This window comes from Centrocercus urophasianus, unplaced genomic scaffold (assembly GCF_019232065.1).
Source record: "Centrocercus urophasianus isolate 14NV4802_14NV808 unplaced genomic scaffold, USGS_Curo_1.0 seq_44, whole genome shotgun sequence".
Lineage (NCBI taxonomy): Eukaryota > Metazoa > Chordata > Aves > Galliformes > Phasianidae > Centrocercus > Centrocercus urophasianus.
The window spans coordinates 2140037-2164349 of NW_024885022.1; the positions used below are offsets into that span (position 1 = coordinate 2140037).

The 24313-nt window shown below is 44.3% G+C and overlaps 1 protein-coding gene across 1 annotated transcript in view; it reads right to left on the minus strand.

Moving 5' to 3' along the window:
- Positions 1 to 19248, minus strand: part of CDK13 (cyclin dependent kinase 13) — a 53846-nt gene extending 34598 nt beyond the window's left edge. Inside the window, exons 1-3 of the mRNA XM_042834208.1 lie at positions 18044 to 19248; positions 6828 to 7433; positions 102 to 272 (exon numbers count right to left, since the gene is read on the minus strand). Of these exons, the coding sequence (XP_042690142.1) occupies positions 102 to 272; positions 6828 to 7433; positions 18044 to 19248 (1982 nt within the window). The remainder of the gene's footprint in view (positions 1 to 101; positions 273 to 6827; positions 7434 to 18043) is intronic.
- Positions 19249 to 24313: the final 5065 nt, after the last annotated feature.

Below are 24313 nucleotides of genomic sequence, written 5' to 3' on the forward strand. Positions count from 1 at the left end.
AAATACTTCAAACAGAATACATTTTTAGGAAACTATTCTCACTTCTGCTCCCATGACAGACTTTAAAATAAATTAAAAAAAAAAAAAAGTAATAAACATACTTTGGTCTCCTCTTGCTGTGTAACTGAACTGTTGGTTTCTTTTCTTCAGGACTTTTGCCTAACTCAGCTCCTCCCGGCAACTCAGGTGGAAGTGGCAAGTCTGCAAGCAGATGGCGAAGTTTCTTCTCTGTTTCTTTAACTGACTTCACTGTAATATTCTCTCTCAAGCTACTAAAAAAGAAACAATTTTGCTCGGACATTGAACACAGGTATTAAAACAAAAAAAAAAACTTACTGGAATTCTTTTTGTTGTTGTTGTTAGTACATTCTAAGCTGCTGATACACTAATATTGCTCCCAGAATTGACAGAAACTCAATTTAAGCTTTACAAATGAGTTGCAAACAGCTCAGACGAATGCACAGCTGATGATCAAAATTCTGCAGAAAACGACATCAGATGGTAAGATGTCATATTTCTGACGAAAGCTGATGCTGGATGACATTGCCCATCTTCAAGGGGCCATAAAGATGATCCTGCTAGCTACAGACCTATCAGTCTCACCTTGGTGCCAGGAAGGATATGGAATGGATAATCTCGGGAGCTGTAGGTAATGTTGAGTCATGGCCTAAACCACTGAATGAGCACCTCAGGAAAGAACTCCCGCCAGCCATGGGAACACAGGTGAAGGCAATTCAGCTGTGCAACCAGAAGGGGTGGAACCTGGCTCCACCTCTCTTAGACCCCATTTAAGGGCTGACTGTCCTGTGGAAAGATCTCTGATTGGAGTTCCCTCACTCATGGAGTCTTTCCTGTGCCCCTAGATCTTCACAGGTGTGTGAGCACTCGTCCTTTGTAAGATCATTCCATCCATGCTAGCCCCTTTGCTGTTGCACTCCTCTATTGCCTTTCTGCTGTGTTTATCTTTCCAATTGTAACAGGAGCCATCATGGATCAATTAAAGGTCAACCAGGGGAACAGGCCCAGTCAGCATGGGTTCATGAATGGTAGATCCTGTTTAACCAACCTCGTTTCGTCCTATGACAAGGTGACCCGCTTAGTGAATGAAGGCAAGGCTGTCAATGTGGTCTACCTGGACTTTGATGAAAACCTTTCACACTGTCCCCCCACAGCATCCTTATGGAGAAGCTGGCTGCCCACGGTTTGGATGGGCAGACGCTTTGCTGGGTGAAACACTGGCTGGGCCCAAGGAGTTGTGGTCAGTGGAGTTAAATGCAGTTGGCAATCAGTCACAAGCAGTGTCCCCCAGGGCTCGGTACTGGGGCTGTTTCTATTTAACATCTTTATTAACCATCTTGATGAGGGATTGAGTGCACCCTCAGTAAGTTTGCAGACAACACCAAGCTGGGAGGAAGAGCTGATCTGCCAGAGGGGAGAAAAGCACTGCAGAGGGACCTGGACAGACTGCATCGATGGGCCAAGGTTACTGTATGGGTTTCAATAGGGCCAAGTGTCAGGTCCTGCATTTTGGTCACAACAACCCCAGGCAACCCTGCAGGCTTGGGGAGGAGTGGCTGGAAAGCTGCCTGATGGAAAGGGACCTTGGTGTAGTGATGGACAGTGGGCTGAACATGAGCCAGCAGTGTGCCCAGGTGGCCAAGAAGGCCAATGGTATCCTGGCTTGGATCAGGAGTGCTGTGGTGAGCAGGACCAGGGAAGTCATCCTGCCCTGCACTCAGCACTGGTGAGGCCTCACCTTGAGTGCTGTGCTCAGTTTTGGGCACTTCAATGCAATAAGGACATGGAGGTGCTGGAGCAGGTGCAAAGAAGGGCAACAAGGCTGGGGAAAGGCTTGGAGAATACGGCCTATGAGGAGAGACTGAAGGAACTGGGGCTGTTCAGTCTGGGGGCTCTCTTCCAGTATCTGTAAGGTGCTTAGTGGGGTTGGTCTCTTCTCACTGGTGACAGTTGACAGGATGAGGGGAAATGGCCTCAAGTTGCACCAGTTTAGGTTGGATCTCAGGAAAAACTTCTTTACAGAAAGGGCTGTTAAGCACTGGAATAGGCTCCCCAGAGAGGTGGTTGAGTCACCATCCCTGGATGTGTTTAAGAACCGTTTGTACGCAGTGCTCACGGACATGATTTAGCAGAGGGTTGTTAGAGTTAGAGCAGTATAGATGGGCTGTGGTTGGACTTGATGATCATTAAGGTCTTTTCCAACCTAAGGAATTCTATAACTCTATAGCAAGCCTCACCAGCCAGAACAAACCTACCTGGGCTTCAGGTTAGGCTTCTGCTATTCATCTCAACTACTCCTCTTCCCTCCTTCTATCCCGCCCCAAACACTTAGGGCCCAGACTAGTATTATTTAGAGATCAGGTGCCGCCAGATATCACAAGTATAGCACTTAGTCTGACTGACACCACGTATAAAAGATTATTCTAATCTAATTCACTTCAGTTTTGATCATCAGAGAAAACTAACTTCATGGTTACAGCTACTGCAAAGCACTGAAAGGCAGTCCATACCACGCTACTTGCAGATTCCAAACTCACAGATTTGCAGACACACTCCAGTTTCCATGTGTTTCTAGTTATCAGAATACAAATCAAGTGGAAAATTGATTTCTTCTGCCATGGGTAACTGGCATTTTTATTTATTATTTTAAATGATTAACTTTTTTTTTTAGGGGACAGTGACAGTCTGTCTTGAGAAGAACCCCCCGAATACACAGCAATGTATTTTTATTCTAGAGATGCTCTTCACAGTCTAGTGGGTAAATTCTGAACATGCAATGCTTCCTGCAAGATAATTTTTTTTTCTTAAAACTCATGATTCTGTTTTGTCCAACTTCTTCCTTCAGCTGCATTTTGGCAGATATAATATAACAAGTAAACCCATGATTGTTGCTTAAATAATGACATGGCTTTCTTCCTGATAGGACTCTCAGATAGTACTCTCTCATCAAGTTTTTTCCATCATTGCATAAAGAAAATCTTTTGTCATGCTCTCAGTGTACATTTGCCAAGGTAGCGACATCTGCAAAAATCATCACTGTTCCATTCTCAACATCCCTCTCAAAAAAACTCTTCTGGAAAGGTGTTTTTCCTGCAACTTTCTATCTACCCAGTTGCACAGATAAAGTAGGAACTTCTATAAATGGAAAGACCTTGCTATCTTCCATCATGGAGAACGCACACGTTCGTTCATAAATTCACTGCAATCAGCAAATTTTATACATTTAATAAAGCATTCCAGCATTTTGACTATGCCTGTCCCTTCACTACAAAATCAGAACCCTCAAGAATCTTAGACCACCTATGAAGCTGCCACTGCCACAATTCAAAGAGGCACCTCGAGGAAGCATGTACTGCCCTCATCGTTCTGTTCATGTTAGCATGAACACAGCAAGTAGTTATCATAATGAAGACCTCAATTTTGAAGTTCAAGTATTTGCATTTCTCTCACAATTTCGCCCTCAAACTTTCAGTATTAGTGGAAGTACAATATATGAGAAGTTCTGAAACAAGTTTCAAAAGCAGTACGTGAAAATAGAGGCAGCCAAGAGCAGCCACTTTTCAGGTTTGCTAAATCACACACTGCTGGCTACCAGAACAGTCTTCTCTTTCAGCTAACCTTGTCATTAGTTTCCCAGCAGCACTATTTCTTTAGGGTGCCTGTTTGTGATTTTACCAGATTCCTACTGAACGTCAACTGACACTACATTAGGAGTAAGCAAGTTCTGCGCAGTACCAAGCCTTCTGAGCTGGCACAATTTCCTACAGTAACTGAATACATCTGAACCTTGGTCCTTCTTCCTCCCAAAAAACACAGATCATTTTCCTCTAATGACTCATGGTTTAACCTGACTTGTTACAGACTTCACATCAGAATGATTACGGTCACATCCCAAAAGTGAAACAAAGTGAAGCATAAAAGACATTCTATTTCCTGTCACTAATCTTTCTGATGCAGTTTGTTTGCAAGTATTACGTCGGGGTTTTTTTGTCTTTTGTTTCGTTGTTTGGTTATTTTTTGTTTGTTTGTTTTTTTTAAGGAAATGAGCCCAGTGCTAGTAGAACTGTTTAGGTATACTTAAAACAGACATTAAATTAAAAAATACTCATAATGAGAAGTGATGAGACAGCTTCAGGATAGAATCACATATCATTTTATCACATTTAACCCTGCAAACAAAGCCTGTTAAAACAGTGGATATCCCTCAGATAGGTGTCAGTAATCCTGTTTACCCATGGAGGATGGCTCTGTCAAAGTCAAATGCAACTGTACATTCACCACACAGGTGTGATTCTGGATAACTGGAATGGCATTTGCTAGAGTGCTGAACATTCTCTTTTACTGCTCAAAAAGAAATCTACCATCTCATTAAGTAATACTGACTCACCAAGCCCTGTGTGTTCTTACAGGTAACACTGCATTGAATCGCTAATAGAAACATTTACACCACTAGTTGTAACAACTTGCACTAATTAAATAGTGCAATTTTCCAAGTGCAAGAGAAAACATTACTTTCACAGATACAAAATATATGAATGTTTAAAAGGTTTGGAATTTCTCTTTTACAGTTTTTATTTCTTACAAAGATGTATCACACCTAAATCAGTTATTAATTCAGTACTAAGAAATTTGGTTTTACTTGTGAGAAGTTGATCTCTCGGATAGCACAAGACCAGTAATAAGAGTAACACCAAAAGCAACTTTTCTCACACTACCAAAACCAAAAGAAAAATAATAAGTGACAGCTCAGTAGCGTCATTTTCCAATTCATATCACAGCAAGTATTCTGTTTGGACCAAAAAGAAACTTAGCACAGCCTAAATTCAGATTACACTTCGGGTACAGACCCAAGTTTCCTTGCTACAGACCAATCTCTAGCACTTCAAAAGTCAGCACAGATTAAAAGTTATGAACATCACACCTCAGTTACACATACTTAAAATAATAGTGATCTGCAAAATGAATTAACTGAAAATAAGAGATCTATAAAAATTAAAGTCAAATTCCAACTTACTGAAAGATTTTCAGATACTGTTACTGAATTAATCTTTTCCCCAGAACTATGCCTACATTTGCAATGAACTCGAGATCTTGAAAATTACGTATGTGCATTATCCCCAAAGTTCTTATCCATCTACAATTTTAAGTAATCTCTTTAGTGTAGTTTATTGAAAGATTCCTTCTACAATACATCTCAGATAAATTACTTTTAACATTGCATTCCCCTTTACTCATAATCACCACCTTAAGCAACCAAGGAGCAAGAACAAATTACATCAGCCTGATCTAGCAAATAGACTAACCCCATGGGTGCTCCTGATCTAGCAAAGAGGGCATTCAACCTTTTGACTTGCCTTGGTCACACTGAGTGAAGAGGAATTGTCTTGGGCCACATATATGTAGGCTGCTCTGAAAGTAACGCCTCCTATTTATTTCCATGGAAACTACAATCGATACAATAAGCACAGATACAGCAGATGATAGAACAAATTCTCAGCTACAAAACACTACTGTTTGACATATTCACCACCATTAGCAATGTATATTCATCAGTGATGAACAAAAGCCTGCATATCAAGCTTACAAACACCTGCACCAGTGGAGGTGACCCACTGTTGCTGTCGCCACTGCTGAAACGCACCACTCACCACCACCTCACCGTGCTCACATTCACTGTTAGGTTTCCATAAACGTTCAGCAAGAGTTGATGAAAGCAAGTGGTTGCCATTTTTCCCCCATGTGGATGAATTCAACAATGCCTCTGCTTCAGGCAAACTTCATGCCAGACTTGGTCAGACTGCCCCACTAATGCCATTCCTCACAGGGCAACAAAATGTAATGGAATATTGGCAGGAAGCTTCAATCCCTACTCTGTCATACCAACATCTGCCTCTGACATTGTGGGCCAACATAGTAAATTAGGAAGCACTACTTATGGAGCAGCCTCCATAAATTATACAATATAGTTAGCATGTATACATATATTTTTTCTTTTGTTAAAACAAAAAAAGGAAAGGAACAAAATCATAAACTAGTGGGATATTGGGCCTCGTTTCTGTGAAATTAATGCCTCAGTCTGGTTTGGTGGCAGTGGCTGCAGCTCTCAGTGAGTTCTCAAGGTGCTCATCAAACATTTTTGATGAAGTTTTATTATTCCTGTGCTTTACCCTTGAAAACAGTTGTTCACAAATGAAAAGCAATCAGATGAACAAGGCATGACCATGAAGTGAGGGGTACTGCTCTCTTGCTAAAACAGGGCTTATAAAAGTTCAGTAGAGACACACGATGAAAGTTTTCAGTTTAATGTCCGAGTGCAACTCCCCACATTTCATCTGAAAAGCTGCAGGTCACACACTTATACTGATCACAAATGAAGATGCAAGTGTACCAAAGAAACGATCATTTCTTTTTTTTTAAGCAACCTTGAAATTTATTTTCAAATTCCCTTATCATAACAGAAAGGATAGCTGCATATATTCTGCTGTTCACAGAATAGTGTTTAGCCAGTGTATCAAACTGCATACAACTACTTGCTGTAACTTGAGTTAACCCTGTACTGCATCCTTCTTGTGCCTTGCTTTCAGGCCAGATAGAGTTAAGAGCACACCAATGTTTTGTTGGTGCTGAGTGACAGCTGGCCTAGGCAGGCTGAGTGCAGCAGCAGCGGGTAAGCTGCATGGTGAGCTGTGCCAGGTAGCGTGCAGCCCACAGGCTGGACATGCCTTGGTTACCATTAGTTTTCCAAAGCAGAAATAAATAAATAAAACCAAGAGACAATCCCCAAAAAGCAAATTTACATCACAACTCACCTATCAGTTTCGTTATCTTCAGGCAGCGTGGGAGGCAAAGGCAAGGGTGGCAGTGTGGAGGCTGGTAGTGCAACAATTCTCTCCTTCTCCTTTGTTACTACGCTCGGTGTGCTCGGTTTGGTTTTCTCTTTTACAGTGACCGGTTGCTGTTTTACAACAGTTGCTTTGTCCTCTTTTACCGCTGTAGCTTTCTGTTTAGTACTTTTGTCTGCGATCAGATTATTTTCTCCTTTAGTTTCTGGAAGTGAGACCTTTGCTTTTGCCTTGTCATTCTTCACAGTTACGCTGCTCGTAGGAGAAGGTGTATGCTCAATTTTTACTTTCTTCAGGTCCTTTACATTGTTCAATTGAGGTGCGCTTGCAGCAGTGTCAGTGTTTCCCTTCGTCGGCGTTGAAGTGTTGGAAGCTTTTGCACTGGCTTTAGCTGCCTCAGCTGCTCTTGCTTTTTTGTTTTTGTTCAGCTCAGCAGCCAGGCTACTCTTCAGAGTTAATGTGCTAGGAGAAATACTTGAATGACGACTTCTCGACCTGGACAACCTGTGTCTGCTACGAGATCTTGAGTGCCTTGATGAATATGGACTTCTGCTTCGAGATTTTGCTGACCGCCTGTTTCAAAAACAGTAAATATTTACTCAGGTAAAAAGTTGTGCAGTTTCACTCTCTTTTAAACCAACCATTCTCACCATGTTTATAGAATAAAAAAAGCCACAAAACAGAAAAGGCAGTGCCCTGCCAAAATTATTTGGAATACGCAATAATCAAGATTCTACATCTAAACAGGTTGTTAGAAAACACTAAAGCTTTCTTAAATACAGCTTCTCCCAGTAAGGCACTGCAAAATACAACTGTATGCACCCATAGGACAAACGTGCTTCCTCACTGCATACCAGAAATGGTATTCTCCTTTCAGAAATGGTAATTCTCCTTTAAAGAAAACTTGATGCTATGTTTCGTGTGCCAACGCATCTAGTATCTGCAGTATTACAGAAAAATTCAGCTGCCTACACAACCAGAATTTAGCATAATGAAATTCACGTTGTAGCATCACAAGAAGCTTCTAAACACAACACTGAACTGTAAAAAAATAAATTGTTTCACTTTTACAACTGCCATAAAAATGTTAAAAAACAACTGGAATGCTAAAGGTTGCAATGCTGCTAGCTAAAAAACAATAAGCCTTAGCTTTCCTTTCCCAAAATTTAAAGGTACATTCCCCCTGCCTCTCCAGAAGTAACGTACTCCGTATTTATTTACCTACTGAAGGTAATTGATTACCTACAAGTAGCAATACGCCACATCCACATCAGATAAGTCAGATAAAAACGCCTATGAGACAGAGGGAAAAAAAATATCGAAGTTGTCTACAAAATCTTAGCAAAGAAACAAACCAGAATGCAGGCAGGGAAGGAGGGAAAGAACCTTAACAATTAAGAAGCAAACTTCAGCTGTACAAAAATACAATCTAATGAAATTGTTCATTCATTTCCTAGTAATTTTGATTCAATTCTTCATTAAAAAACAAATGAAAGAAACTGAGACACAGGGCATGAGAACAACTAGTGAAGTCTATTGCCACAACAAACATCTAAAATTTAATTCATTGGACAATACAAAAAATAGCAAATTCACAATATTTACAAGTATGATCTTGATTCAGGACTGGTAGAAATCTATTTTTCCTGGGCACATCACTTGCAGAGGAGAATGAAATTAAGTCAAGAAAAAAAAAAAATCCATGCGCTAGACAATGTAAAATGTAATGAGTAGTGAAAATAATGAACTGTCTGGGGAGCTAGAAACTTCACAGTTCAAAAGATAGCATCAACGTGTAGAAGTTTCCCAAAGTTTAAGGCAAATAAAAATAAAGCCAATCACAATCATTGTGGTCAGGCCTAATCGCCACTGTGTCAAATTTAATTTCAAGAATAATCAATGCAGTTTTAATTATCAACTTAAAATCACATAACAACCCTTCAACTGAAGAAATACTTAATGCAGAATAAAACCATTATTATGTTATGGGCAGTATTTGTTACTTCCCATGTGTACACACTTTTTTCCTGCGTTATTAAAAATAGACTTTCCTCAAACCAATCAAGATTGTGCAGGAGACTCCAAACCAACGTGTAGGAGAACACACTGAATACTGCATCACAAGCTTCACATTCAGCAGGTAAAACTGTTATTGAATCAAATGGCTACAAGAGACCATTAAAAGTTCAAACCTCATGAGAAGACAAAGCCTGGAAATAAACACAGTAAAATTCTGTGCCAAGAAGGTACCTTACAGGATTTTCTGGTGGTGCAAAATTGCGAAGTAACTATGAAGCACTATGAAGTAATAAGACTAAAGTAAAATGAAAGGAAATGAAAGTAAAATATTGAGAATTCAATTCTGTGAATTTTCAACTACAATTTCAATTTGGGGGTTAGTAAAAAGAAGGGAGAAAAATGATTTTAGCAAAAGAATGCACTAAGTAGCACTTGGATTTGGGGTAACTGATTACTTTGCTTCCCCTCTGCCCCTTAATACTAAATCACTACTTGAGTCTTGTCAGTTAAATCACAATTTGGTGAAGAGATATTAATGTCTATGTCCACCAAAAGCCAAATGAAAACAGTATTATTCAGAAAAAATCCCCTGGAAGTGCATTTCTGCTCCACTATGAAATGCCACCGTAGTTATTCTTCTCATTGTCACTTTGCAGGTCCAACTAATTCCATCCTGTATTTTGGACTTAAAACATTTTCTAATTTTTTTTTTCTATTTTTTCCCAAACTGGGGAAAAAAAACCAAAAAAATAAATTAAAAAAAATAGGTGAAGTTCTGTAACAACAAGTCATTATAAGAAGGGGCTGAGATTATGCAGACAATAAAACACATCACAGACTGCAAGGCCAGAGCACTTGTCACATTTATCTCCCTTTCTGAGGAGATATCTCAAGGAGGGATCCTGCCTGCAGATCTGCACTGGAAATAGAATCAGTATAATTCCATGTCTCCAGCATCAAGTACAAGCTAATAAGCATTATGAGTCCTAAACTGACCCCTCACACTGATGCATCATTTTCCAGAATGTCACTGACCTGCCTAGGAAAACACCTGCTTGCACACCTCATTCCTGGATTAGCTATCTCTAACTTGGTCCATTACCTGTACAACGCCACTCCCACCTTCAAAGAACCCACTGCAATCTGCAAGCCTCAGTTGTATTCAATTTTTAACCATAAAACACGTCCTAGGGTATCAAGCCTTTTTCTTTCCTATGCTTTTTGTTATTTTATTTAGAAAGGTGCCCAACGTGAAGAAAGAAATCCGTGTCAACAAAAGGAACAGGTTGAATTCCACATTCGCTTGAAAACAGAAGCAGCAGCTTAAAACACTACAGTTCCTGAGACTGCATGTCTGATCACAAGGCCGTTCCAGTTCATTAGCTCAAAATAAAATAAGTTCATTCATATCACTACCAAGGACGAAATCAGAAAATCTGTTTGAATTACAGTAACCAGAAACACTCATCTGGTCAGCTACCAACACTTTGCTAAGGAAGAGCCAGTAAATCTATATACTGCCTTCAAAAAGAGACATATAGGCAAGCTAAGCATCGACAGTGGCTTGAGGTGCATATTTTATCAACACCAGCAAAGAGCTGAGAACATGAACAAGGATTTACATAAGCTCTGAAAGCTGCTCACACAAGTCAGAAAAACCAACAACAACAACAAATACCCACTAAGTTCCCCCGCCCAGGTATGACACCTCAAATGGCATAACTTTGTCATGTCAGAACTATATCCATAGGGAAAGGAGCAGAAACACAGGCACTCAAACATTCAGGATTCGGTTCCACTGTATTATGCAGCCCTCGGTATCAGATCAAAACTATGGTTATGCAACAAGCTGACTACACTGCTTTAATCTGAGTTTTTCATTATTTATATCAGCAAGAGATGTTCAAGTTGCATTACAGAATGCATTCCCAAGCTAATAATAAACCAACTCTTCCACTGGCATCCCAAAGACCTTTGTCACAACATCTTGCTGTACCTTGTCCACCAGGCAAGAGTTATAGGAAACACAAATAACTTCAGCTGAACAGAAGGAACCACAAGTAAAAGACAGCTCTGTCAGAGCACTAGTAATTCAAGTTACAAGAGCTGCTCTGAAAGTAATGCCTCCTACTTTATTATGCTGGCCCATGACATCAGAGGCAGATGCTGATTGCATGGCACTAGTGACTGAACCTCCCCACCACTATTCTGTTCCATTTTGTTGTAGTGCAACAGTGGCGGCAGAGGGACAGTCTGACCAAATGGTATCTGACGTGGAAGCAAAGGTGTGTCTCTGAATTTCTCCATTTGGAAAAAAAAAGCATCCACTGACATTCATTGACTCTTGCTGAACATTTATGGGGACCACACAGCAGATCTGAACACAGTGAGGTGGTAAGCAGTGTGCTTCAGCAATGGTAATGGCAAAGTGAAAGACAAATCTCATTTGCCATGCACAGCTGTTACACCATGAGATGAAGAGCATTTCAATCAGCTGATCTGTGCAAACTGACTAATGATGGTGACTACATTGAAAAACAGTGTTTTATAGCTAAGAGTTTGTTCTACTGTGTTCTATCAAGCGTTGCCGTGCTCTTTGTATCTGTTGTGGTTTTCACAGAAATAAATAGGAGGCATTAATTTCAGTGTGACCTGAGTCCATAACAAAAGTGCTGTTTCCCTAAGTTCAGTGATCTTTTCAAATATTTAACTACCATTTTCTTTCATCAGCATTAGTTCCAAAGTCCCAAGAAAACCTCCCAGTCTAGACAAAACTTACATGCAAGTTCCCACCTTCTAAATGCCACAAAAACAAAGCTATGGATGTTTACAAGCTTTCTCTCACAAGCTCACACAGAACTCTGAGAATGGTGAAATGCCACCCTATACACAGGGCCAGTCAACTCACGCTGTTCAGAGCTAACACTCGTTTCAAATAAATGACAAAGCCCCAGCACCACAGCACCAGGCTCACACCATAGCTACTGCCTGCCGTTTTAACAAGACACTAACATTTGGCCGGGACCTTGGGAAAACAGCAGGAGATGCACCTGAACTACACAGTATTCTCTGTATATTCCACCGGACTTAAACACACAAGCATACACACATGCATAATCAAATGCCTCATCTGACATTTGCCACCAATTGTTTCGTTGTTAGTTAGCACGGTTTGTTTTTAACATGGTAACCAAGAACAAAAGGACAGTGGCTATGAAGACTAGGAATTGTGTTGCAAACAACCAACAAACCCAACGAAGCAACCCAGATTTTCTCACCCAAATCTGCAGAGATTAGGAACCAAACTGAAGGTAAGAGTCATAGCTAACCCAGCCAGTGAAAGCACTGGCATCTGCCAGCAGAGCACCCCTAAGTTTTGCCCCATTTACAGGTACTTGTGTTGTGCTTATCCATCAGCAGCTTTCTACAAGCACTGTGAATGCACCCCACACAGATGTACATCCCTGGAGAGAGGAACTGCCAAACTCACCCCCATAAAACCACTTCTGAACCATCTACACGTTTCGGTATTTCTTATATACAGAGGAAAAAAAAAAAAAAAGGAAAAGAAAACTGATTTGCCTAAAAACTATAAGTAACAGTAGGACTACCCTGCATTAAAAGAAGTTCTTTACATACAGCTGCTTTTTTCTTCCCCTGGAGACAGCAACAAAGGAGACCAGGAGCACAACCTCATTAGCTGCAGAGGGAAAATTGCAGTAATTGCATAATATTATGTCTAGCTAAAATATGAAACCAGAAAGAAATTTTCAAGACGTTACCTAAAAATCATACAGAGAATAGGCGTATGAAATAAAACAAAGGAAGAAAGCACTAGTAAGGAATTCATCCCAAAGCAGAACTTGGCACTGCTTTCCTGTGTATCTCAGAAGACAAAAAGAAAGTACACTTCTCTTCCACCAAGAAAAAAAACAGTTGTTGCTCAACACAACTCTTGTTCACTGTATAAAAACACTCAAAATATCTAAGTGTTATTAGTTGCAAGTTTTGAAACTGTCACAACGTTCCTCTTTCTAGCAATTAAACACAGTGTTACATTTCTTTGGATCTGGATTTCTTCTCTGTTCCCCATTCCACTCTCATGTATTTATCAAAAAAAGAACTACATTTTATTAACAAATCAGAACAGCCACGTGTTATCTTCTCCTGTTTGTAAACTTGAAAACCTCTCTTCTTAACTGCGTAGGCTACATGAAACGCGCCAGCAGCCAGATGTGTTACCTAAGCACAAACAATACTTTACCCAAACATATCAGGCCTACAGAGTGAAACAATGAAACTGATTCTTGTCCTATGTCCTATAGTTTTAGACAAGACAGAACACAAAGGGATTCATCAGAATATAGAGCTGAATACTGAGAAGGCAAATAGAGCCAACCGGGGCTAAAACACCCTCCGCAGCCACGATCTGCCATCAACAACCAGTGAGCTGCATTAAGGAGCAGGCACTGCCATCTTCCAGTTCATGGTAAGGTGTATTCGAGAGGGGAAACCTAAATTTAATCCGTTGACTTCACCACACATCTTCCAAGACATTTATAATCATTCAGTAACATAAACCTCCTCGACAAAACATTACAGCTGGTAGTACAGCTATTTCATGTTGCAACAGCAGGCAAATCATGGAATGGCCTGGGTTGAAAAGGACCACAATGCTCATCCAGTTCCAACCCCCTGCTGTGTGCAGGGTCACCAACCAGCAGCCCAGGCTGCCCAGAGCCACATCCAGCCTGGCCTTGAATGCCTGCAGGGATGGGGCATCCACAGCCTCCTTGGGCAACCTGTTCCAGTGCCTCACCACCCTCTGATGAAAAACTTCCTCCTCATATCCAACCTAAACCTCCTCTGTCTCACTTTAAAACCATTCCCCTTGTCCTGTCACCCTCACAAACAGCCATTCCCTCCTGTTTATCCGCTCCCTTCAAGCACTGGAAGGCCACCATGAGCTCTCCTTGCAGCCTTCTCTTCTCCACCTAACAGTATTGGTGCTCCCCCTTAATATCTTACATCTCTTTATTTTCTCAAGCTCTTAGTTCAGCCTTATATTCTAAGCAGCCCTGCAACCAACATCTTATTCTGCTTTGTACACGAAGACTACATAACTTGCTTAACCATTTCAAACCAGAAATCTGTAAAAGGGTTTGCAATACATACAGTGTAAGAACATTGAAAAATTCTAAACATGTTTTGTTTCTTAAATCTGCTTTATAGCCCTGTGCTCTCAGATGGAAACTCTGCATACAAAGAAATCAATCAGCAAAAAACAATGCCAACTCAAATTTTGTATTATAAACACATTACAAGGTTCATTTTTTAAATAATTCCCACAATAAGGAAAAACAAAACAAAACAGATCAACAAGGAAACTGAAAGGCACATCATCAAGGTAAAAGCAAATCAGCAAAACATCTTTCGCACAAAAGGTCAAATCCACAGCCAGGTAACAAGTCTCAAACATGCTGGAAGAATTAGCTATTCCAACAGTGAAAACACAGCTTTACTTCCAATGTTTTCCAAAATACAGTTTTACTGAACAAGAGTGAAAGTTTTATAAAGAAAATCTTTCCCCAAAGAAAAGACAAAACATCTGAAAACGCTTTAAATCCAAAAGCATTGAGATCACTGCTTGCAAAGCTTTTTTTACATGGCGTATGAAACCATGGATTCTGCATGAAGTAGAATTGCTGTTACTCGCTCAACAAATATTTTACCATTTTCCCTGTGCTGGTTTTGCTTTTGCACAGAAGCGATCTGTATTTCACAGAGCCTCAGTGCTACATTAGCTACCACAGAAAAAAAAAGGGATGGCTTCAGAGTTCAAGTAAGGAAAGAAATGGTGTATTTTTCCTTTCCTATAAGCGACATCCACACACCACGCCGTATTACTATGCTAGTAGTGCCTCACCTACTTACTTCCATCCAGGCAGATGGGTAGGTGTATCCAAATTTGGAAAATGCAATTACTCATATATACAGCTAACCGAATTAAATGTGTGATCACATAGCATATGATCTGACTGAAATGAAGAAAAGCATCACTCCCCACAATTTCATCCTAAGCTCGTTTCCAAAAGGCTCTCCTTATTTTGTCATTTACGGTGGATTTTTGTTGTTTGGTTTGGGCTGAGTTTTTTGTTTGTTTTGTTTCTTTTTGATTATTTTCTAAGTCCTACAAAGATAAGAGTCCATTTATCAGTAGAGAAATAACTTCCTCATGCTTTTTGTAATATCGAAGGATTCTCATTACCAAAAGTGTGCACGCACTTAAGAACAAGTGCATGTTACAATGTACAAAGAAACATAATACAGATCCACAAACAGCAAGTGAAGTTTTCTCCATGAAGTGAAAATAGCTCAAGCAATCAGTGTGCACAAAATATAAATGTTTACTGCAATTATAATGGCAAAAGCAATTAGTCTACCATTCAAACAATTTTCCAAGCATAAAACATGTATTTTTGTCTTTGCTTCTGAGCAGAAGCAATCTCCAGGCATCTACAATGAGAGATACTAGTCAGCGACTTCTGTAATTCACAACTCACATAATTATGCTGTTACTGCTGCTTGAGAAAACCAGGAATTCATATGAGTGAAGCTGACTTCACTTGTTTCTCTCCTACTGTTTATCAGAACTTCCTCCCTAAGCAGCTCAGATACAGACGAAAAAAAATCAGGACTCCAGACAGGAGCTGACCAACCTTGCTGGAATTACTTCTTTCTCACCTTCTACATACTAAAATAGAGAGATAAGTAATAAAACGCTGCTGAAGATTCATACATGAAATACAAAAAGACTCACAGACTGGAATGCAAAGGAACATACACAGTTGTTACTATTCTGACATCACAGATAGATGCAACCCCAGAATTTCATTTTTAAATCACCTGGATCAAGACAGGTGCTCTAAGAAGCTGCTGCCTTCATGAAATCACTATATTCTATCCAGACTTCGGGTGCTATATTGATATCTAAACAACACAGCAACAGTTTCCAGCACATTGAGCACAATATCATACAGTCAAGCAACAAAAACAAGCATGACAGCTCTGAATGGCTAACACAGCAATACAGCTGTCTTCCACCTTTCCTGACAACCAGAGTGCACATAACGAAGTGAAGAAAACACCAACTCGCATTTCTTCACAACAGGCAAATATAACAAAGGTTATCTTCACTCTTCTCGAGTTTCTTTCTTTTTCTGTGAAAATGTCTTTTTTATTATTATTACTAATGCCACGTTTGAGCAGACTAACTTCATATTCTCTGCAGAGCAACCTCCTCTTCCACTCAGCCATTCCAGCCTCTCCCAAGTAAATCTGACCACGTGCAGTAGTTAACATAACAATTAATCTGTGCGCAGATAAAAGACAGGATGCAAATTGAAGTTTAACTGGAGGAAGGAAGGAATGAAGTCACAAAGCTAACTCCTGGAAACAGGTCTGCAACTCAAGTAAGATTTATACACTTAGAAGAAAGGCAACACAAGAATCAGGAAACAAGCTGTCATGCTTCAAACCACAGGCCCAATACCAACAGAACCAAGTAAACAAAACACTCCTACAGATCTCCCCTGTAACTATCCTACAAGACCTCCTGTACCTTCTATTACCAGCCAGCACATTCGGAAGGTTCTCAAACTAACTCGACTGTTAAGCTGCCTAATACAGCTGCTCATAAGCACAAGCCTACTGCATGCAGCTCTATCATCAATAGCTTTCTCATTCCAAGACATCAGTATTGACAGAAAACACTGTTTTTCTAGAACATTTAGATAAAGATATTCCAGAAACGTTCCTGCTATTCTACTACGCAAATCATCCTGAAAAAAGAATCCTTAACTACTTGGAACAGGCTCTCACAGAACAACAACGTGCTCCTTTTCTGAGCACTCACAGTGCTTTCTGCTTGAAACAATCTATTGTTAACAAAACTTTTCCATACAACTGTACCTTAAAATGATTGGTTTTCTGTTTCTGCTTCATTCCAAGAGCACCTTTGTTCTGCCCAGGATACGTTAGGGCATAGTGCTGTTACTTCACTCTTTCAACAGCATTTGACACACGCCTCAGACAGGATGCCCTACCAACAGCCACCAAAACACAGCAATGGCTTCAGCATCTTCACTGGACATCTCAATGGTAGCTGACACAAGGTGCTCGTTAGAAACATCAGAGAATGGTTCTCAGACAACCTTCCGGGTAATGCGGTGCAAACAAAACACTTGCCAACATATCACTCGATACATTTAAAAAGCTAACTTCAGATGTGAATTGAAATAAAGTTATACACAATGTGGCAAGAGTACAATTCCAATATGAGAAATGCAAGTCTTCAGTGATAAGTACATGCTAACTAAATGCTCCAAATTCAGTAAGTGGATTTCAGTAAGTGAAAATATTTTGCAATGCTTTAATGCTGTGGTGTTGCTCGCGTGTGATTATAGAGGTAAAGCACTCATTTCTTCTCTACATAAAACACGAAGTCACAGCAAGACTGACCTTCGCAATCTAAGTTTGCACAAAGAGGATGATTTGCAAGCCCACACTGAATAACACAGTGGGAAATCAGTTTATCTACAGTTTGACACTGGCTTCTTCTCCTAGTGAAACAAAGACTAAATCTTTGTGTAAACCCCTAAAAAAAAAAAAAAAAATCCTAAATCAAGAAATACTAGCAACAGGAATTACCCACCAGCTTGGTTTCTTTTTAGATTATGAATATGCTGGTGAACATTTGATACAACCTGTACCCTGGAAGAGAAAATACACAAGCATGTACCTGAGAATACCCGTATTTCTTAATATTTAAAACATCAAACCAGTCCTTCGGAAAACTTGTTCTCTGAGAAGTATTTCCACTGTCATTCACATTGGAAAAAGTACAGAGCCCTCAGTATTTAGAAAGTGTTCTTGCCAGCTACGTGGCCTTCCCGACACATGAAACAGCCGCAGGAGAGAAGTGCTGCCCGCATCTCCTTTCTCTCCAGGCCTGGGCAGGAGGATTCTCCACTTACCCCCTTTCTCTAAGCCCAGAAGCAGCAGCAGGGCTTTTGTCACCAGACACCTGCTGACCCGCACGGTCCAGGACCCTCTCCTCCACCCACCGCCCCCTTCTCTTCCCCCCTCCCGCAGCCCGCACTCACCGGATAACGGGGCTGTAGGGGCTCCGCGACCGCCGCCAGCTGCTGTAGGGACTGGGCGACACATCTCCGCCGCGCTCGTAGGAGCTGTGCCGGCTGTAGCTGGGGGATCGGCGGCGGCTGTAGGGGCTGAGGGGCGAGCGGCCGCCCGCGGGGCTCAGCGACTTGCGGCTCCGCAGGCTCTGCGAGGAGCGATGCAGCGGTGGACTGTCATCCCGGCCAGGGCTGGGGGACGAACGCTGCCGCCGGTAAGCCTTGGGCTCGGGCTTGTCGTCACGGTAGGCCTTCGGCGGGTCCTTGTAAGCCGACGGCGGCTCTTTGGCCGCTTTAGTCCGGCTGCGGTGCGCTTTACTCTCCCGCTCTTTCCTGCCGCTACCGGGCGAGGCAAGGGAGCCCTTCCTGCGGCCGTCGCCGCCGCTCTTGAGTCCCTCCCGGTCCTGGCCCCCGGCGTGGTTGTGGCGGCTGCGGGACTTGGAGGAGGAGGACGAGGCGGCCTCGCTCCCCCCGCGGCCCGCCGCCGCCCCCTCCTGCTGCGCCTTCTCCTCCCCCCGCCGCCGGTGCTCCCGGTGCCGCTCCTTCGAGCGGCCGCTGCCGCTGCGATGCTCCCGGCGGGATCGCCCACTCCTCTCCGCCTCGCCCCGCAGCCGCTGACTCCCGCCTCCGCCGCCGCCCGGGGACGAGGCCGGGCTCCCCGCGCCGCTGCCCGCTCCGCCGCCGGCCGCGCCGCCGCCCACCAGCCCCTCGGACTGGGAGCTCACGTCGTCGTACTCCTCCACCAGCGTGCTCAGCCCCCCGCTACCGCGCCGCTTCTCCGCCTCCTGGGTCCCGCCGCCGCCGCCGCCTCCGCCGCGGCCCCGCCGCCGCTTGTGCCGGGATCCCGAGCGCCGCTTGCCCCGCGGCCGCTTTCGCTCCCCCCCGTCCCCGCAGCAGGAGGAGGCGCCGGTGGCCGCCAGGAAGAGCAGGGACTGTGGCGGCAGCGGCGGCTGCAGGAGCGGGGGCTGCAGGAGGGGCGGCTGCAGGAGCGGGAAGAGCAGCGGGTGCGGGGCCGGCGGCGGGGGGGGAGGCTGCGGCTGGGCCGCGAAGCGCTTCCGTCTCCGGTGATGCAGCCGCTTCTTCTCGGCGGCCGCCTCTGCCGCCGCGCCGCCGCCGCTCCCCCAGCCCCGGCTTCCCCCACTCCCGCCGGCCGCCGCCTCCGAGGTGCTCGGCATCGAGATCACTCGCGGCCGAGGACGAGGACGCGGCCTAGGGACTCCGCCGCCGCCGCCGCCGCCGCCTTCAGGGCGCCATGGAGACGCGGCGCCGCGCCCGCCCCGGGCCGCCCGCCGAGCCTCGCTAGCTTGCTGCTGCCTCCGGCGCCCGCCCGCCGCCCGCCTCACATGGGAGCCCGGGGCCGGGTCGCAGGCCGGCCGGCGGGGCGGCGGGGCCCTCCCGCAACGCGGAAGTGTCTCCTGGGAGGCCTCCTCCGCCTCACTCCATCCCGGGCCGCCGCGGCCTCGCCCGGCTCCAGACCGCGCTGCGCGGGGTTAGGCCGCCCGCGGGCCGCCGCCTCCGCCTCCGCCTCCTCCTCCTCCTCCTTCTCCTCCCGCACGCACCCGCTCCCCGGCCGGGCGGCGGGGTCAGGCCGAAGCCGGGCCGCCTCTCGGCGATGCGTCCGGAGCGGCACGCGGCCCTGCGCTGGCCCCGAGCCCGCTTACCCTGCGCGGCGGTTCTCGGGCGCCGTGTGGCCGCCGGCCGGGAGCGCTGCCCGCGGCTGACACACGCATACACACGCACCGGGGACACGGCCCGGCGGAGCGCGGCGCATGCGCGAGGCCGGCGACGAGAGGAAGCCGCGCCCCGCCAATCGCGCGCCAGGCCGCCTTCCTCACCCGCATGCCCGGAGCCGGGCGCACCGCCTCGCTCTCGCGAGATCTTCCTTCCCTTCTCCTCCGGCTGGCTCTCGTGAGCCCTCATCCCTCCCACCGCCGCGCTCTCGCGGGGTTTTTCTTCTCGCGAGAGCAAGGTGGCGCGAGGGAGGGATGTGGGTCCTGTCAGCTTCGGCGCGGTGCTTCTTCTGAGGGCAGAGTGCATCGCTGCTGCTCTGGCGGTTTGCCACGGGGAAAGTACATACAGCTGGAAAGCTTAAAAATCCTGATGCTGGATTCGGCCTCGAGATTTCCCGTGGTCTGTACCTGCGCCGTTCAGTTAACGTGTGTGAGCAGGGTAGGACGCAAAGCCTGTTCGTGTTTCTGTAGGGGCTTTTGGTGAGAGCTCTGTGCTGAAGCAGTGGTGCGATCCGATGGGGGCACGCGGTGTCTGAGGGATGCGCCTCCCTCCGTTCTTCCCTCCGTGCTGCTATCTTCTGGCGAGTTGAAATAAATGTCAAAAGCATAAGAATTTAAAAAGCTTCGCTGTCAAGCTCCAGCAGTTCTGGGAAACTTTAAAGCGAGATGCTGTGGTGGATACCGGCATTACAGGGGAGTTAGTTCTCATAGGCGTGAACAGCTGTGGTTTATAATGTCTTTAGAAGAGTAGTTATTGAATTAAGTGAGTTAGTTCTGTGCATATGTCTGTACTGAAAGACATAAGATTTCAGCCAGGAGGAGCTGAAGCTCAGCAGAGGAGACTTATTGAAGCTGTTGGTAAGAGAGTTGTATTAGAAAATGAGTTTCTTCAGCTCTGTACGTATACAAAGACTTGGGCCACAACTACAAAGAAGCAGCTCTAAGCTCTCTACTACCTAGCTAAATCATTTGTCCCAACTAAAATTTTTCACATATTATTATTTCACGTGTTAATTCTATTGGTAGCAAATCTTTTACTCTACTCAAGCACAACATAGGCAAACATCCAGGCAGTGCCTGTTCTTTGAGGAGAGTCCAGCTACTTGCCACGTGTCTAAGGGAATGAAACTCCTTCTGCGTGGTATTACTAAAGCAATTCAGGCCAGGTATTTCCTCAGCCTGATCACTTAAGAACAAGAAGTACAAGGCAGATTTAGGATTATCATCTCCATATCCTTTGTTTTACAGCAAAATCTGTATAGTGCAGAGAATCTCATGCAAGCAGTTATCCTGTCTGTTGCTGCTTTGTTCCACAGAGAAACTTGAATAACTGCTTACCAGAATTAAGAAATTGCGTAACAATTTGTACAACTGCAATTAGGTGAAACCAAAGGGGAGACTACACAAAAATAAGAGTTTTAAAGTAGTGAATTGAAGTGGGGTTTTGTTTGTGGTCTTCTTTGTTTGTTTGTTTCTGTGTTGTTGCTTGCTTTAGCAAAATATCATAAAATTTACACATTCTGTACTTTTTCTGTATGTACATGAGAACAGTTCTCTTTGCTATTCCCATTTTATCCAGAATACTAAATATTACTAAATAATAATCATAGAGTATCTCAAGTTGGAAGGGACCCACAAGGATCATTGAGTCTAACTCCTGGCTCCACACAGGACTAACCAGAAATTTAACAATATTTTGGAGACCCTTCTAGAATTCCATCAGAAACAGCTTCCTACTCTCTAACCTGCCCCTCCCCTGACACAGCTCCACGCTGTTCCCTCAGCCCTGTCACTGTCACACAGAGCAGCCGCCATCAGGCCTCCCCTCAGTTCCTCTGCTCTGGGCTGAACAGACCAAGGGACCTCAGCTGCTCCTCATACACTTTGCCCTCCAGACCCTTCATCGTCTTTGTAGCCCTCGTTTGGATGTTCTCCTGTAGTTTTATGTTTTCTTACTGCAATGCCCTAACCTGCACATTGTTCTCAAGGTGAGGCTGCATAGCACAGAGCACAGCAGGACAACCCCTTCCTCTCGCCTGGCTGGCAGTGTGGCCCTGATTATAGAATCATAGAATGGCCTGAGTTGAAAAGGACCACAATGTTCATCCAGTTCCAACCCCCTGCTGTGTGCAGGTCGCCAACCAGCAGCCCAGGCTGCCCAGAGCCACATCCAGCCTGGCCTTGAATGCCTGCAGGGATGGAGCATCCACAGCCTCCTTGGGCAACCTGTTCCTGATGCACCACCCCTGGGTATGGTTGGCCCTTTGGGCTGCCGGGACACATTGCTGACTCAGATTGCTGCCTACTACAACCCCCAGATCTCTTTTCATTGAGCTGCTCTCCTGCCTCCTGTACCCCAGTCTGTATGGGTTGCCCTGTCCTAGAAGCAGAATCTAGAAAATTATGTTTTTAATTCTCATGCAGTTGGTGATTGTGCAGACCAGGACATTAATGTGGTTAAACAGGACTTTCCTCTCATGAAACTGTATTAGCTGTGACCAGTGACTGCAGTGTTTTTCAGGTGTTTTTAAATAATTCCTAGATCTTATCCATAATTTTGCCAGGCACCAAGTGGAAACTGACAGTCCTGTAATCCGTGGGGCCTTCTTTTTTACCCTTCTGAAAAAATTGGATAATATTTGCCAGTTTCCAGTAAAGTAGAACCCCTCCAGATTTCCAAGAGCATTGAAAAATCATTGAGAGACTTCTCATGATGACATCAGCCAGCACTTTGATTAACCTGGGATGAATCCCATTGGGCCCCAAAGGTTTAATGCATGCAATTGGAACAGACAGACAGAAAGCTTGGGCACACCCTGCAGCCTGAGGCTGGGATGGCCACATGTTCCCTAGGCAGCTCTGTCTGTGTAGCTGTATTGGCTCCTATGGCTGGAGAGGGCACAGGGGTGCAGAGGACATGGCTTTCTGCTGGATGTGGGTGATAGCTGCTATTTGAAGTGGCAGACTGATAGTGCCTTCCTTGCACACACTTTTGCAAAAAACTCAACCACAAACACTAAAAAGTTGTTGACTTTCTCTCCTTCCCTTTCCTCACTCCTGCCAATGAAGTATAACGAGGAAGCACCGCTTCTGTCCTGATCCCCCTCCACCTTCTTGTCTTGACACCAAACAAAGGTAATTCCCTAAACCTGCCCTGAAATGCCATGTGAGTGAGCCCCTACCCAGTCCTGAAGAGCTGGGCCAGGTCCACACAACACACAGCAAAGACATTTCTTTATTGGGGAAATCAGGAAGACACATGGCAATGCAAATATAGACAAGTGTTGAAAAATATCTAAGGCATGACTGTTTTTCTTTGTTTGATATTTGAATTATTTTTCTTCTCTTATTTTCTAACTTAAAAAGAAAAAGAAAAAAGTTTGTTGCTCAGTTTTGAAAAAAAAAACACTTGATACCAAGGATAATGGCTCTCCATGTTGACATTCAGTACTTCTTCCTGTCCTGATTAATCTTCCCTTTATCCAAAGGAAAAGGACACTACTTGGAAGCTCCGGGAATGCTGGGGTCCTTCCTGTGGACACTGTTCAGCATTGTGGATGCCAGTCCCAAGCCTGTTCTCTTACTGAAGGCTTGGTGCAGAATTGACATCAACTCTCTGAGAGGGATGAGGGGAAGAATGAGAAAGCAAGGATCATTCAAGCTTCGTGGGTCAGTGGAAGAATTATCAGGGAACGGATGCACCATGTGAGCCTGTGGGACAATCTTGCAGTTGGGGCTGTATCAGCTGATCATGGGATTTTCCCTTGTGGAAGCAGGATGGCCATTTGAGGGAAGAGGACTGAGCTCAGCCCTCCTTCAATGTTTAGAGAAAGGGTTTTTTTTCTTTGTTTGTTTACTGACTGCCTGAGAGCAGTGAGCCTGTGATTCAGCTACAGCTTAAGCTCTTGCAGGTGATTCCAATTCAATCAGTTCTTCTTCCAGTTGTGGATCTACATCCATGGGCTCTCCATCGCTGTCAGGAAGGGCCAGGTATATGGGCATGTTGTTACAGAGCCTCCCTGTCAGCTGCCACTTCTTGTTAGGAGGATCAGTCAAGACCTTTAAGAAGAAAGAACGCAAGTCTCACTTGCAAAAAGAGCTCAGGTAGGAGAATTGACCTCAAACCTCCTTGATGGTTCTGGAAAATATTTCTGTCCTAGCTGCCTAAAAGCAGTGTGCCTGTAGTGGGCCTGCCCTGCTGCAGGTGGCTCCAGTTCAATCCATTCTTCCATTTGATGTCAATCCACCTTCAAGGGCTTTCTCTCTCTTTCAGGCATGTCTACATTGACTTGATTGCACTGCTGCTCCCCATCAGCCAGCACTTCTTCTTCTAGAGAGGTTCCATCCTTCTTCTCTGGATGAATTATTACTGTTGTTCACACTGTTATCAGACATCAGTGTTTTCTGTTCGACCTACTTCTACAAAGTTCTGTTTGTATTGGGAAACCAATTTGCTCAGCAACTTGTGCTCTCACCCCAGGCTTAGCAGATAAGGCAGTGAAGTGGTTTG